The 14401-nt window shown below is 47.8% G+C and overlaps 1 protein-coding gene across 2 annotated transcripts in view; it reads left to right on the forward strand.

Moving 5' to 3' along the window:
* The window catches only part of LOC137547431 (immunoglobulin superfamily member 3-like), an 86773-nt gene that overhangs the window by 25969 nt on the left and 46403 nt on the right, over nt 1-14401 (forward strand). For both annotated transcript variants that reach the window (XM_068271014.1, XM_068271015.1), the window contains exon 3: nt 9354-9731. In XM_068271014.1, coding sequence (XP_068127115.1) covers nt 9354-9731 — 378 coding nt within the window. The remainder of the gene's footprint in view (nt 1-9353; nt 9732-14401) is intronic.

Below are 14401 nucleotides of genomic sequence, written 5' to 3' on the forward strand. Positions count from 1 at the left end.
AGGGGCTTTGCGGTTGTATTGCAGGGGCTTTGCGGTTGTATTGCAGGGGCTGTGTGGTTGTATTGCAGGGGCTGTGTGGTGGTAGCTGGGTTTGATGGCGGTACCGCAAGAGCCGTGTGGTTGTAGCTGGGTTTGGTGGTTGTACTGCAAGAGCTGTGTGGTTGTAGCTGGGTTTGGTGGTTGCAGCTGGGTTTTATGGTTGTAGCTGGGTTTTGTGGTTGTAGCTTGGTTTTGTGGTTGTACCCGCAAGAGCTGTGTGGTTGTAGCTGGGTTTGGTGGTTGTACCCGCAAGAGCTGTGTGGTTGTAGCTGGGTTTGGTGGTTGTAGCTGGGTTTGGTGGTTGTAGCTGGGTTTGGTGGTTGTAGCTGGGTTTGGTGGTTGTAGCTGGGTTTGGTGGTTGTAGCTGGGTTTGGTGGTTGTAGCTGGGTTTGGTGGTTGTAGCTGGGTTTGGTGGTTGTAGCTGGGTTTGGTGGTTGTAGCTGGGTTTGGTGGTTGTACCGCAAGAGCTGTGTGGTTGTAACTGGGTTTAGTGGTTGTACCGCAAGAGCCGTGTGGTTGTGGCTGGGTTTGGTGGTTGTACCGCAAGAGCCGTGTGGTTGTAGCTGGGTTCTGTGGTTTTAGCTGGGTTTTGTGGTTTTAGCTGGGTTTTGTGGTTGTAGCTGGGTTTTGTGGTTGTAACGCAAGATCTGTGTGGTGGTAGCTGGGTTTTGTGGTTGTACCGCAAAAGCCGTGTGGTTGTAGCTGGGTTTTGTGGTTGTACCGCAAAAGCCGTGTGGTTGTAGCTGGGTTTCGTGGTTGTACCGCAAGAGCCGTGTGGTTGTTGCTGGGTTTGGTGGTTATACCGCAAGAGCTGGGTGGTGGTAGCTGGGTTTTGTGGTTGTACCGCAAGAGCTGTGCGGTTGTGGCTGGGTTTGGTGGTTGTACCGCAACAGCTGTGTGGTTGTAGCTGGGTTTTGTGGTTGTACTGCAAGAGCCGTGTGGTTGTAGCTGGGTTTGGTTGTTGTAGTTGGGTTTTGTGGTTGCACCGCAAGAGCTGTGTGGTTGTAGCTGGGTTTTGTGGTTGCACCGCAAGAGCTGTGCGGTTGTGGCTGGGTTTGGTGGTTGTACCGCAACAGCTGTGTGGTTGTAGCTGGGTTTTGTGGTTGTACTGCAAGAGCCGTGTGGTTGTAGCTGGGTTTTGTGGTTGTACCGCAAGAGCCGTGTGGTTGTAGCTGGGTTTTGTGGTTGTAGCTGGGTTTGGTGGTTGTATCTGGGTTTGGTGGTTGCACCGCAAGAGCTGTGTGGTTGTAGCTGGATTTTGTGGTTCCACCGCAAGAGCCGTGTGGTTGTAGCTGGGTTTTGTGGTTGCACCGCAAGAGCCGTGTGGTTGTAGCTGGGTTTTGTGGTTGTAGCTGGGTTTGGTGGTTGTACCGCAAGAGCTGTGTGGTTGTAGCTGGGTTTGGTGGTTGTACCGCAAGAGCTGTGTGGTTGTAGCTGGGTTTTGTGGTTGTACCGCAAGAGCCATGTGGTTGTAGCTGGGTTTTGTGGTTGTTCCGCAAGAGCCGTGTGGTTGTAGCCGGGTTTTGTGGTTGTTCCGCAAGAGCCGTGTGGTTGTAGCTGGGTTTGGTGGTTGTACCGCAAGAGCTGTGTGGTTGTAGCTGGGTTTGGTGGTTGTAGCTGGGTTTGGTGGTTGTAGCTGGGTTTGGTGGTTGTAGCTGGGTTTGGTGGTTGTAGCTGGGTTTGGTGGTTGTAGCTGAGTTTGGTGGTTGTAGCGGAGTTTGGTGGTTGTAGCGGAGTTTGGTGGTTGTAGCGGAGTTTGGTGGTTGTAGCGGAGTTTGGTGGTTGTAGCGGAGTTTGGTGGTTGTAGCGGAGTTTGGTGGTTGTAGCGGAGTTTGGTGGTTGTAGCGGAGTTTGGTGGTTGTAGCGGAGTTTGGTGGTTGTAGCGGAGTTTGGTGGTTGTAGCGGAGTTTGGTGGTTGTAGCGGAGTTTGGTGGTTGTAGCGGAGTTTGGTGGTTGTAGCGGAGTTTGGTGGTTGTAGCGGAGTTTGGTGGTTGTAGCGGAGTTTGGTGGTTGTAGCGGAGTTTGGTGGTTGTAGCGGAGTTTGGTGGTTGTAGCGGAGTTTGGTGGTTGTAGCGGAGTTTGGTGGTTGTAGCGGAGTTTGGTGGTTGTAGCGGAGTTTGGTGGTTGTAGCGGAGTTTGGTGGTTGTAGCGGAGTTTGGTGGTTGCACCGCAAGAGCCGTGTGGTTGTAGCTGGGTTTTGTGGTTGTACCGCAAGAGCCGTGTGGTGGTAGCTGGGCTTTGTGGTTGTACCGCAAGAGCTGTGTGGTGGTAGCTGGGCTTTGTGGTTGTACCGCAAGAGCCGTGTGGGTTTGGTGGTTGTACCGCAAGAGCAGTGTGGTTGTAGCTGGGTTTTGTGGTTCTACCGCAAGAGCCGTGTGGTTGTAGCTGGGTTTTGTGGTTCTACCGCAAGAGCCGTGTGGTTGTGGCTGGGTTTGGTGGTTGTGGCTGGGTTTGGTGGTTGTACAGCAAGAGCTGTGTGGTTGTAGCTGGGTTTGGTGGTTGTAGCTGGGTTTGGTGGTTGTACAGCAAGAGCTGTGTGGTTGTAGCTGGGTTTGGTGGTCATGGCTGGGTTTGGTGGTTGTACCGCAAGAGCTGTGTGGTGGTAGCTGGGTTTGGTGGTTGTACCGCAAGAGCTGTGTGGTGGTAGCTGGGTTTTGTGGTTGTACCGCAAGAGTAGAGATGTCGCGAACCTCCGATTTTCGGTTCGTGAAAGGTTCGGTTCGCGAAAAAGTTTGCGAACCGCAATAGACTTCAATGGGGAGGCGAACTTTGAAAATTTGAAAAAATTCTACCGGCTGGAAAAATGATAGAAAACATGTTTCAAGGGCTCTAATACCTGGAGGCACCTCCACCCTCCTCCCTCCTACCCTTGTACCCTTCTACCCATTCCCTCCTACCGGAGGGAGGAGGGTCTCATCTGCCAGGGAATTATACTATTTCAAAAACCAGTTTACATACTATAGCTGGGAATCGAACCCAGGTCTCACTGTGTGGTGGGCAAGCACCCTAACCGCTGTACCACAACAGTACTAACTGAAGCTGGCCTAGCATTTACTATTTATGCTCAATGCAATAGAAACATTAGGTTGCTTAAAGGGAACCTTAACTGAGAGTGATATGGATGTTTCCTGTAAACCATACCAGTTGCCTGGCAGTCCAGCTGATCTCTGTGACTGCAATAGTGGCTGAATCACACCCTGAAACAAGCATGCAGCTAATCCAGTCTGACTTCAGTCAGAGCACCTGATCTGCATGCTTGTTCAGGGGCTGTGGCTAAAAGTATTAGAGACACAGGATCAGCAGGCGATTCAGGCAACTGGTATTATTTTAAAAGGAAAAATCCATATCCTTCTCCGTTTAGGTTCCCTTTAAGGATTTGTAGCATAAAAGCCAACTCACATTGGCTGGGATTTGAACCCAGATCTCACTGTGTGGTGGGCAAGCACCCTAACCACTGTACCACAACAGTACTAACTGAAGCTGGCCTAGCATTTACCAGTTATGCTCAATACAAAAGAAAAAGTAGACAAGACAAATAACATTTATATCACACTTTTCTCCTGGTGGACTCAAAGCACCAGAGCTGCAGCCACTAGGGCAGGGGTAGGGAATCTATGGCTCGGGAGCCAGATGTGGCACTTTTAATGGCTACATCTGGCTCACAGATAAATCAGTAGGGGTTGATTCACTAAGCTACACTGCTCAAGCAGCACAGCTTAGTGTGGCAGCGCAAGTAACATTTTCAAAGTAGGCACACTACTGCTGTACTTACTAGCACTTCCCCAAAACTAACAGCTGCTCCAATTGTTCCACTCTGGACCCTGTTAGGTTCAGTGACTTTATAGGACGAGATCCCTGCACTTTTTGGGCCAATAGGCTGCCTATCACTTGACAGGCAGCCTATTGGGCCAAAGTGTGGGGATCTCATCCTACAAAGTGAATCACAAATGTACAACAATTGTACAAGCTGTTAGTCAGTATTTCTCCTGTCTGGCTCTTGGGGAAATTGCTGATGCTGCTGAAACCCAAGAGAAGCTGAAGACGTGTCTGAAACTTCCCCTGCCTGGCGGATCAACTGAATAAACATCACCATGGCAACAGGGACGGTAGCCCTCTGCTGCACATGCGCACTGTCCTAGTTTGAAACATATTGTATGGCTCTTACGAAAATACATTTTTAAAAATTTGGCATTTATGGCTCTCTCAGCCAAAAGGGTTCCTGACCCCTGCACTAGGGCATGCTCTATAGGCAGTAGCAGTGTTAGGAAGACTTGCCTAAGGTCTCCTACTGAATAGATGCTGGCTTATTGTCTACTTTTTCTCTTGTATTGAGCATAAATGGTAAATGCTAGGCCAGCTTCAGTTAGTACTGTTGTGGTACAGTGGTTAGGGCGCTTGCCCACCACACAGTAAGACCCGGGTTTAAATCCCAGCCAATGTGAGTTGGCTTTTATGCTACAAATCCCTAAAGGGAACCTAAACGGAGAAGGATATGGATTTTTCCTTTTAAAATAATACCAGTTGCCTGACTCTCCTGCTGATCCTGTGTCTCTAATACGTTTAGCCACAGCCCCTGAACAAGCATGCAGATCAGGTGCTCTGACTGAAGTAAGACTGGATTAGCTGCATGCTTGTTTCAGGGTTTGATTCAGCCACTATTGCAGTCACAGAGATCAGCTGGACTGCCAGGCAACTGGTATTGTTTACAGAAAACATCCATATCACTCTCAGATAAGGTTCCCTTTAAGCAACCTAATGTTTCTATTGCATTGAGCATAAATAGTAAATGCTAGGCCAGCTTCAGTTAGTACTGTTGGGGTACAGTGGTTAGGGTGCTTGCCCACCACACAGTGAGACCTGGGTTCAAATCCCAGCCAATGTGAGTTGGCTTTTATGCTACAAATCCTTAAAGGGAACCTAAACGGAGAAGGATATGTATTTTTCCTTTTAAAATAATACCAGTTGCCTGACTCTCCTGCTGATCCTGTGTCTCTAATACTTTTAGCCACAGCCCCTGAACAAGCATGCAGATCAGGTGCTCTGACTGAAGTAAGACTGGATTAGCTGCATGCTTGTTTCAGGGTTTGATTCAGCCACTATTGCAGTCACAGAGATCAGCTTGACTGCCAGGCAACTGGTATTGTTTACAGGAAACATCCATATCACTCTCAGTTAAAGTGAACCTCCGGACTAAAAATCGACTAAGCAGCACTGAAAAGGCTTGGTGTTTCTTTAACAGTTTCACAGCATCAGAACTTTTTTTCTCTTATACAAGCCTCATTTTTAGCTGCACAGAAGAAAACTGCCCGGGCTTTTTTCCCCTGATGCTGTGCAAAGCATGATGGGATTTCTGATGTTGTTGTTCTTGCTCTGCTGTTTTGGTGCCATTTTTTTTTTTTTATTTTTTTTTTACATTTTGAATTTGACATTTGAAGTCTAGCGTGTGCAGCTGGGAGGGGTAATCAGGACACAGGACAGTTGGAACTGTGTCTCCTGCTCCTTGTCACCCCCTTTCAACCAAAAAGATGGCAGCCCCCATGAATCACAAACATTTGCCTGTTCTTTTAAAACAGGGTGGGTAAGAGATTATATTACCTATCTATTCTAATTAACATAACTAATGTAACTTGAAGACAATATGTTTGTTTAGGCTGAAGTTCCCCTTTAAGGTTCTCTTTAAGCAACCTAATGTTTCTATTGCATTGAGCATAAATAGTAAATGCTAGGCCAGCTTCAGTTAGTACTGTTGTGGTACAGCGGTTAGGGTGCTTGCCCACCACACAGTTAGACCTGGGTTCGATTCCCAGCTATGGTATGTAAACTGGTTTTTGAAATAGTATAATTCCCTGGCAGATGAGACCCTCCTCACTCCGGTACGAGGGAGGAGGGAATAGGTAGAAGGGGAGGAGGGTGGTGGGAGGAGGGAGGTAGCAGCTGTCCCTTAACTAATTAGTGTAGGCAGACAAGAGGGAGGGGGCGGGCCTCCAGCATTGAGAGCAGTGTGTTTGGCAATAATGTGACTGCTGACTGTGATGCAGAGGGTCAAAGTTTTGCTCAATAGAGCATTATGGGGCGAATCGAACTTCCGCAAAAGTTCGCCTGGTGCAGGCGAACGCGAACCCCCAAAGTTCGCCTGGAACCGTTCGCCGGCGAACAGTTCACTACATCTCTAGAGCTGTGTGGTTATAGCTGGGTTTTGTGGTTGTAGCTGGGTTTGGTGGTTGTACCGCAAGAGCCGTGTGGTTGTAGCTGGGTTTGGTGGTTGTACCGCAAGAGCCGTGTGGTTGTAGCTGGGTTTTGTGGTTGTAGCTGGGTTTTGTGGTTGTAGCTGGGTTTTGTGGTTGTAGCTGGGTTTTGTGGTTGTAGCTGGGTTTTGTGGTTGTACCACTGGGGCTGTGCAATTGTATATTATGGATACTGTCTGCTCGTACAGATGTAGGCTTCCCGGTACAGCTATACACTCCTTGGTACAGATGTACGCTCCTCAGTACAGAAAGTCTGTTAAAGAGACACTGAAGCGAAAAAAAAATGATGATATTATGATTTGTATGTGTAGCACAGCTAAGAAATAAAACGTTAAGATCAGATACATCAGCCTAATTGTTTCCAGTACAGGAAGAGTTGAGAAACGCCAGTTGTTATCTCTATGCAAACAAGCCATTAAGCTCTCCAAGTGAAGAGGGCTGTTATCTGACTTTTATTATCTCAACTGTTCCTGGACTGTTTACTTTTTCTCTGCTAGAGGAGAGGTCATTACTTCACAGACTGCTCTGAAAGACTCATTTTGAATGCTGAGTGTTGTGTAATCTGCACATATTATAGAATGATGCAATGTTAGAAAAAACACTATATACCTGAAAATAAAAGTATGAGAATATTTTCTTTGCTGCTAATCTTCTAGTAATTATTCATAGTACACAACCAATTCACTATATCATATATTTTTTTCCGCTTCAGTGTCTCTGATGATTGCAACTTGCAGACAAATATATATTGCAAATTGTATGCTGCCTGTAAATAAATCAGATCATTCCCAGTCCTGAGCAGGGAAGCATTCATCTGTGGCTCTATTATCTAGAGACCCCACAGCTGATACTCACCGCCACAGGGAGGGAAGGGGGGCGCACTGGGCTTCTGCCCCCCCTTACTGTCACATCAAGGAGCGGCAATGGGCTTCTTCCTGCCCCGCCCCCCCCCCCCACCCACCCACTGCAGCCGTCAGGTACAGCAGGCCCCCCTCAGTATACCTCAGTGCCGGACCCCCGCCAGCAGTGAGAGCCGCAGTCCGGTCGCCCTCAGGACATTGGCTGGAGATCTTGCTGTCAATATGTTTGTCTGGAATTGTTGTGTTTATGGCAGATGAGGTGTGAGCGGTGCCAGCCTGTCCCGGGGGAAACACTGGCCATCAGCCAGGAAAATCCAACCTAGAAGATTGTGCTCCCTGCAAAGCTGAGTCTACATGGGCCGTGGGGAGTACTGTACATAGACTGGCTGATGATTGCACCTCGCTGTAGTGTCAGTGTTTTAAACACTTAAAAAACATATACATTTTCATATCCTTATTGTAAGTAAATCTGTATCCTAGAATGTCAGTGCACCCTCCAACCCTACCAAACACACTTCCACTTGTTACCTAGCAACACCAACCACTCAGTGCCACCTCAAACCCTACCAAACACTGTTCCACTTGTTACCTAGCAACAACCATCACTTAGTGCCACCTCCAACCCTACCAAACACGTTTCCACTTCTTACCTAGCAACACCCACCACTCGGTGTCACCTGAAATTCTACCAAACACCCTTCCACTTGTTACCTAGCAATACTTAGTACCACCTCCAACTCTACCAAACAGCGTTTCGCTTGTTACCTAGCAACACTAATCACTTAGTGCCAGCCCCAACCTCACCAAACGTTCACTTTCTGGTTGTTAGTAGATTTAAAATAGACCTGAACTCTTGCACAGGACAGAAGGAAAACGCAGAGAAATGCACCTTGTGTGTATTTAGAGAGTTTAGCCTGTCTAATTTCCCCTCACCTGTGACTACGCACAAGTTGTAATTTGATCTTTCACCTGTGTCAGCAGACTGCCATGGCAGAGATGGGAGATAAGCCCATTGGAAAGCACAGGATGTTAATATGTCTGCTTCCATGAAAGCAGGAAGTAGACACACTGCAGATTTATTGCAGGATTTGTATCAGCTGTAACCAAGAAATGTTTTTCTGTAAAGGTCATTATGCTGTTGATTATCTTATAGAGCAGAGAGGAAGTTCTGAGTTCAGGTCCACTTTAAGAAACAATCCATATGTCCTGGATACCGGCCTTTTCCTGAAAGCCACATGCAGAGTTGTGTAGCCTCCCCTCCCATCCCCTCCCCCTCCTCCCGATCGGTGTTTGATTCATTGGAACGATTAGACTCCTGTGCTGGGTTTTCATTCTCAACAGACTTTTTTTATATTCTGTGTATTCATGAAAGTCCGTATTTAGTCTGTTAGGCTGTTAGCAGGGAATACACTTGCAGGGGCGTCTTTCCCTGCGATTTCTGGATCCCTGCGACAGTGCATTCGCTTTTGCGATCATGATTTTTCACAAGTGTTTTGTCTTGTTCATTCCGTGACTTTACTATTGCAGTGGGTTATAATGTAATGCGAGCCATGCAAGAAAAAGTGGAAAGTTATACAATTTAAAAATGTGCAGAAAATCGTTTCCGCGAACAAATTGTAATAATGTGCTTTTCCTGACCCAGGCTATTGACTTCCATAGCCCTTGCAGCTGTGCGCATTTTGCTGTCCGTGATAAACCGCGCACAATCGCAGAAAGTGCGTTCCCTGCCTGCAGAACCGTTATCTGGCGTTTAATTCACCGTTATTAGTCCCAATGCTGCTGGCGAGAAGCACGGGCAGCAGAATATTCCGATACTTCGCTGCTGGGGTCAGCTGAAATATCCATTATTTGTACACATGCTGTATAAATTACAGACGCTCTAATTATTTGGTGTTCAGTTTGATGACCCTTCAGAGACTTTCGTTATTCTTCCGCTCGGCCGGTGTACCAACATTTCAGCATAGCCATCAAAATAGCATACACATACTACTGAGCATGTGCAGTACACGGCAGATTACTGACACGCGGAGCTTACAGTTAGATAGCAAAAGGGTTGGAATAATACTCGCGTGATATTAATGATCACATTGGCTGATTGTTATCTTTCTGACCCGAGGAGCTTACAGTTAGTTAGCGGAAGGGATGGAATAATACTTGCATGATATTAACGATTGTGTTGGCTGATTGTTATCTTTGTGTCTCCGCACAGGTGTGACATGGGCACAGCGAGAGGTGACCGTGCAGCAGGGCCCGCTCTACCGAACCGTGGGCTCCCACATCACTATCTGGTGTAAAGTAAGGGGCTACCAGGGACCCTCAGACCAGAACTTCCTCTACTCCATCTACCTACCATCAGCCCCAGATCGGGAGGTCCAGATCGTGGGCACCGAAGACTCCTCCTTCTCCTACGCCATCTACGCCCCGCGGGTCCGCTCCGGTGACATCTACGTGGAGAGGGTCTCTGGAGACCACACCCTCCTGCACATCACCCAACTGCAGGAGCGCGACATGGGGGAGTATGAGTGCCACACCCCCAACACAGACCCCACCTACCACGGCAGCTACAGCGCCAGGATGAACCTGACCGGTAAGAAATGACACCCCCTCACCCTACATTGGAGACCAGCTAGAAAGTGCCGGAAGTCCGGGCCAATCACTGCTTCCACTTTTCATCCTCATAGGATCATTTGTCCGCCTTTCCTCCAAAAGTTCCTCCAAACTTTATAAAGATTTGGAATTTTATTGTTTGTTGAATGACTTTGCTTAACTGGTTCAGAATCCCCCTTAGAGATGAAATGATTGGCAACGATCTCATATAAAATGTGTTGAGTTTGTACGAAATAGTAGGCGGCAGATGGACACGTTTGCTGTTAGATATTTTGAGGCAGATTTACGTACACTGGAGGTCCAGGCCTTGCCCAGCTATCGCCAGGACTATCACCGGGGTTGTGGTACCAAAATGACCCCAGGATTGGTGCAGCAACAATTGATAAATAGAGAGAAGTAGCTTAAAGGGACACTTAAGTCAAACAAAAAAAATGAGTTTTACTCACCTGGGGCTTCCAATAGCCCCCTGCAGCTGTCCGGTGCCCTCGCCGTCTCCCTCCGATCCCCCTGGCCCCGCCGGCAGCCGCTTCCTGTTTCGGTGACAGGAGCTGACAGGCTGGGGACGTGAGTGATTCTTCGCGTTCCTGGCCACAATAGCGCCATCTATGCTGCTATAGCATATATCATATACCATATAGCAGCATAGAGGGTGCTAATGTGTCTGGGAACGCGAAGAATCACTCGCGTTCCCAGCCTGTCAGCTCCTGTCACCGAAACAGGAAGTGGCTGCCGGCAGGGCCAGGAGGATCGGAGGGAGACGGCGAGGACACCGGACAGCTGCACGGGGCTATTGAAAGCCCTAGGTGAGTAAAACTCATTTTTTTTGTTTGACTTAAGTGTCCCTTTAAGGCCACCAGACTATGGACAATGATTGGAGGTAGAAGCCCTCTGGACTCCTGCCATTGGAGGTCTCAATATTCTGGGAATACACTCTGGGGTTGTTAGCTCTGGTTGACCGAGTGATGTAGGACCACAGAGTGCCCCCCTACCCTGCCCCCTGCTGGGGAAGGGGAGGGTGTCTTCAGGGACAGTTTTTGAAGTTTGATGAAGAGAACTACAATTATCTGTGTTCCAAACATGTTTATTAGCTCCATACAGGTTAAACAAACAGAGATAATGGCTTTGAAGATTATAATGTAGTACTCTTTGTGTTGAGTAGACTAGTGACCCAGAACAGGTCATAGCAATGCTGATAGGACAACTGGTGCAAACAGTGAGAGATAATTTATCATCTTCTGTTTAAACTGGACCTGAACTCAGAACTTCCTCTCTGCTAAACAACCGCATTATTACCTGTGAAGAAAAACATCTCTGTTACAGCTGATACAACTCCTGCAATAAACCTGCACTCTTTCTACTTTCTGCTTTCATGGAAACAGACATATTGTTAACATCCTGTGCAAATTGGCTGCTCTGCCGTGACAGTCAGCAGACACCGCTAAGGAAACAAATTACAACTTGCGATTAGTCACAGATGAGGGGGGATTAGACAAGCTAAACTCTCTAAATACATACAGAGTGCATTTCTCTGTTTTCCTTCTGTCCTGCGCAAGAGTTCAGGTCCACTTTAAAATACCATTTCAGCACTCAGGAACTGAAAAAGTTCCAGAAAGTGAGGGCTCAGACACACTATAAGCAGTTTTCTGAGCGATTTTTGGCCTCCAGAGCTTTGTGGGAGCTTTTTTAAAAACGCTCCCATTGACCTTCATTAAAATCGTGATTCTAGTAAAATAGCATGATTTTACTGCAATTGCAATTTTACCTCGATTTTAATGGAGGCCAATGGGAGCATTGTTTAAAAAGCTCTCCGAAAGCTGTGGAGACCAAAAAGTGCTCCAGAAAAGCGGTTATAGTGTGTCTGAGCCCTTAGTGAAAAAGTACTGCCAAAATAAGTATTTTCCTGCTTGCTGGCGGCTCAAATGGCATTTCATTGATGAGATATGAAAATATCAGAGTTGCCAGTATGTGAAAAGACTGGGGCTCCGACTCAGAGCAGCCTCTGCATAACGCACTGTCCATTCTCTGTATCATTCCATAATATTACTCCTGAGATCTGTGATCGCTAATATCTTATTGGCAACTGAAATGGCTCTAGCAAGCGATGAGCTAGCAGAGAGCCTGCAAATCGTCCACACTAAGTATGTCTGTATGACGGCAAGCCTGAATATTTCTACCTGTTTTATTCTTCTGCTGTTGTTGGTAGCTTTGCTATATGTATTTATTGCTCTTCTATGAGTTGGGAATCTGGGTGTCATGTAGCGGTGGGATTGGGTGACATGAGAGGAACTGTCAGCCAGCTATAATGTGGCAATGTGAGAGTGAAAGGCTTATGCAGTGTTCGTGTTTAGTCACAAGGCTGCGCTAAGTTCACTGATGGTAAAATTGAGATGGTAAAAAAATCTCTTAGGCTCCCTGCACACTGCAAATCCGTTTTGCGATTCCGTTTCCGATTTTGAATTCCGATTTTCCCTGAATACATTCAACAGAAAAAGGATCAGAAAATGCAGCATGCAGTAACGATTAAAAATCGGAATCGGATGTAAAAATCAATTAAAAATCGGAATCGCATGCAGTGTGCAGGGAGCCTTAAGCTGCGTACCCACCTGGCGATTTTCCCAACTACCAGCGATTTTTCAAACGACGGTTTAAGGTGAGTACAGGCACATGATTGTGAATGTCGCCTAGCATCGAGCCGATGATGGACCGACAGGGCGGATCAGATCTTTGAGATCCCTGACGACACCGCGTTAACTCTCACTCGCACTGCCGTGTACGTTGTGTGATCTCGCGCTTTATCCCGCCACCAGGAAGAGGCGTCACTGACAGCCGGAACCGTCGGGCGGTGAGTACGAAGCTTTACCAAGATTTGCAAGAATTATGCTGGGTACAAACAATGCGATTTCCCGTTCGATCGGAGGGATCGATCAATTATTTCTGACATGTTCGATCGGGTTTCGATCGATACAGCTTTCGATTTTGCATACTTAACATGAGTAAATCGACGGCTGTATCGATCGAGACCCGATCGAACATGTCAGAAATAATCGATTGACCAGTCGATTGAGCGGGAAATCGCATTGTGTGTACCCAGCATTAGTTCTAAACAGGAAGTTGCTGCTTCTGTATATAACCCAGGCTGAAGGAAAGGGAAGTTTGTCGCAGCTGCAGTGTGGGAAGGCCGTGTGATCGTAACCTCCAGGACAGGAGGAAACGTCCCTCCCCCCTGATCACCTGGTTTCATGGTTTAGTCAGAATGCTGGGAAGAAACGCTTCCTCTTTCCTGGGCCTAGGCTTGATAGAGCTGCAGGGACTTCCTGTTCGACATGTACGTTTCCTGGGATCCGATTCTGAACTTTGCCAAAGACTAAAGCCTCATCTACACGGTACAATTTTCCATCAGATAGACTGATCTATTAGATAGATGTAATAAGAAATTGCATCATGTGTAGACGTCCAAATTGTTTCAGATCAATTTTGCGATAGATTTGGCTTTGATAAGTACCTAAAATCTATTGCAAAATCTTAACGCAATCCGATTGCACCGGTTGGAAATTATCTAATAGATCTGTCTAATACAGGGGTCTCAAACTCGCGGCCCGCGGGCCATTTGCGGCCCTCGATACAATATTTTGTGGCCCTCGCTGGCAAAAGCTTCCTTATAGTTCGCTTCAGTGCTCCCAAGTAATCCGCTGCATCCCCGCCGCTAAACGAGGGCTGCAGAGCCCCCAAATCGCCCGGGGGCAATCCGCTGGCATTTCCTGGAAGGGGCAGAGCTTTCAGCTTCAGCTTTGCCCCTCCTGACGTCAATCGCCGCCTCTCCCCGCCCCTCTCTGTGAAGGAAGAGTGAGAGGGGCGGGCAGAGGCGGCGATGCACCGCGATTGTGAAATCCCTTATGCGGCCCAGCCTCATCCTGACTTTGCCTCCTGCAGCCCCCCAGGTAAATTGAGTTTGAGACCCCTGGTCTAATACATCTGATCTGACAGAAGATTGTACCGTGTAGATGAGGCTTAACGCTGGCCCTAGGCAAGTCGATAGCAGCCTGATCTGTCAGGTGAATGGTCACTCCCAATTAGAAATTGCTTAGGTAATAGTGAACAATTTCATCCTCCTCTTCCCCCTCCAAGTCTATGGCGCTCTTCTCCTGGATGGGCTCTTCACGGTTAATTCCTGAGCTCCTCCAGCGGCGTCTCGTCCATGGATTGCGGAAATGCGACGTCTCACGCGGACGCCTCTTATCGTTAACTAATCACATCAGATCTGTGCCTTCCGGCGATTCCCTGATCTTCCCATCATCCCCCGCTGATATCTCTACCTTCCCATTACTGGAAACGTCCCGCCACCTTTCCTCCTCCGCCGCAGCCCATCCCCCCTCCGCCGCCGCCTTCCCCTTTCTAGAAGCACTCACATCTGCCGCACTAAGATCAGGTCGCCACATTAACCCTCGAGCGGCCGCTCCTTCCACTGCCCGGAGGCCGGACCTCGCTGAACGCCTCTGCCATGGTGATGGCTACACGTTTATCGGACGCTCATCCCAGTTTCTTAGGGTCTGAGCCCACTAATGCAGTTAGTAACATTGATGTGTTGCTGAAAAGCGGACACAACTGCGTTAGTGGGCTCAGGCCCTTAGTAAACGATTGTTTTTCGATTTA

Source organism: Hyperolius riggenbachi, chromosome 2 (assembly GCF_040937935.1).
Source record: "Hyperolius riggenbachi isolate aHypRig1 chromosome 2, aHypRig1.pri, whole genome shotgun sequence".
NCBI lineage: Eukaryota > Metazoa > Chordata > Amphibia > Anura > Hyperoliidae > Hyperolius > Hyperolius riggenbachi.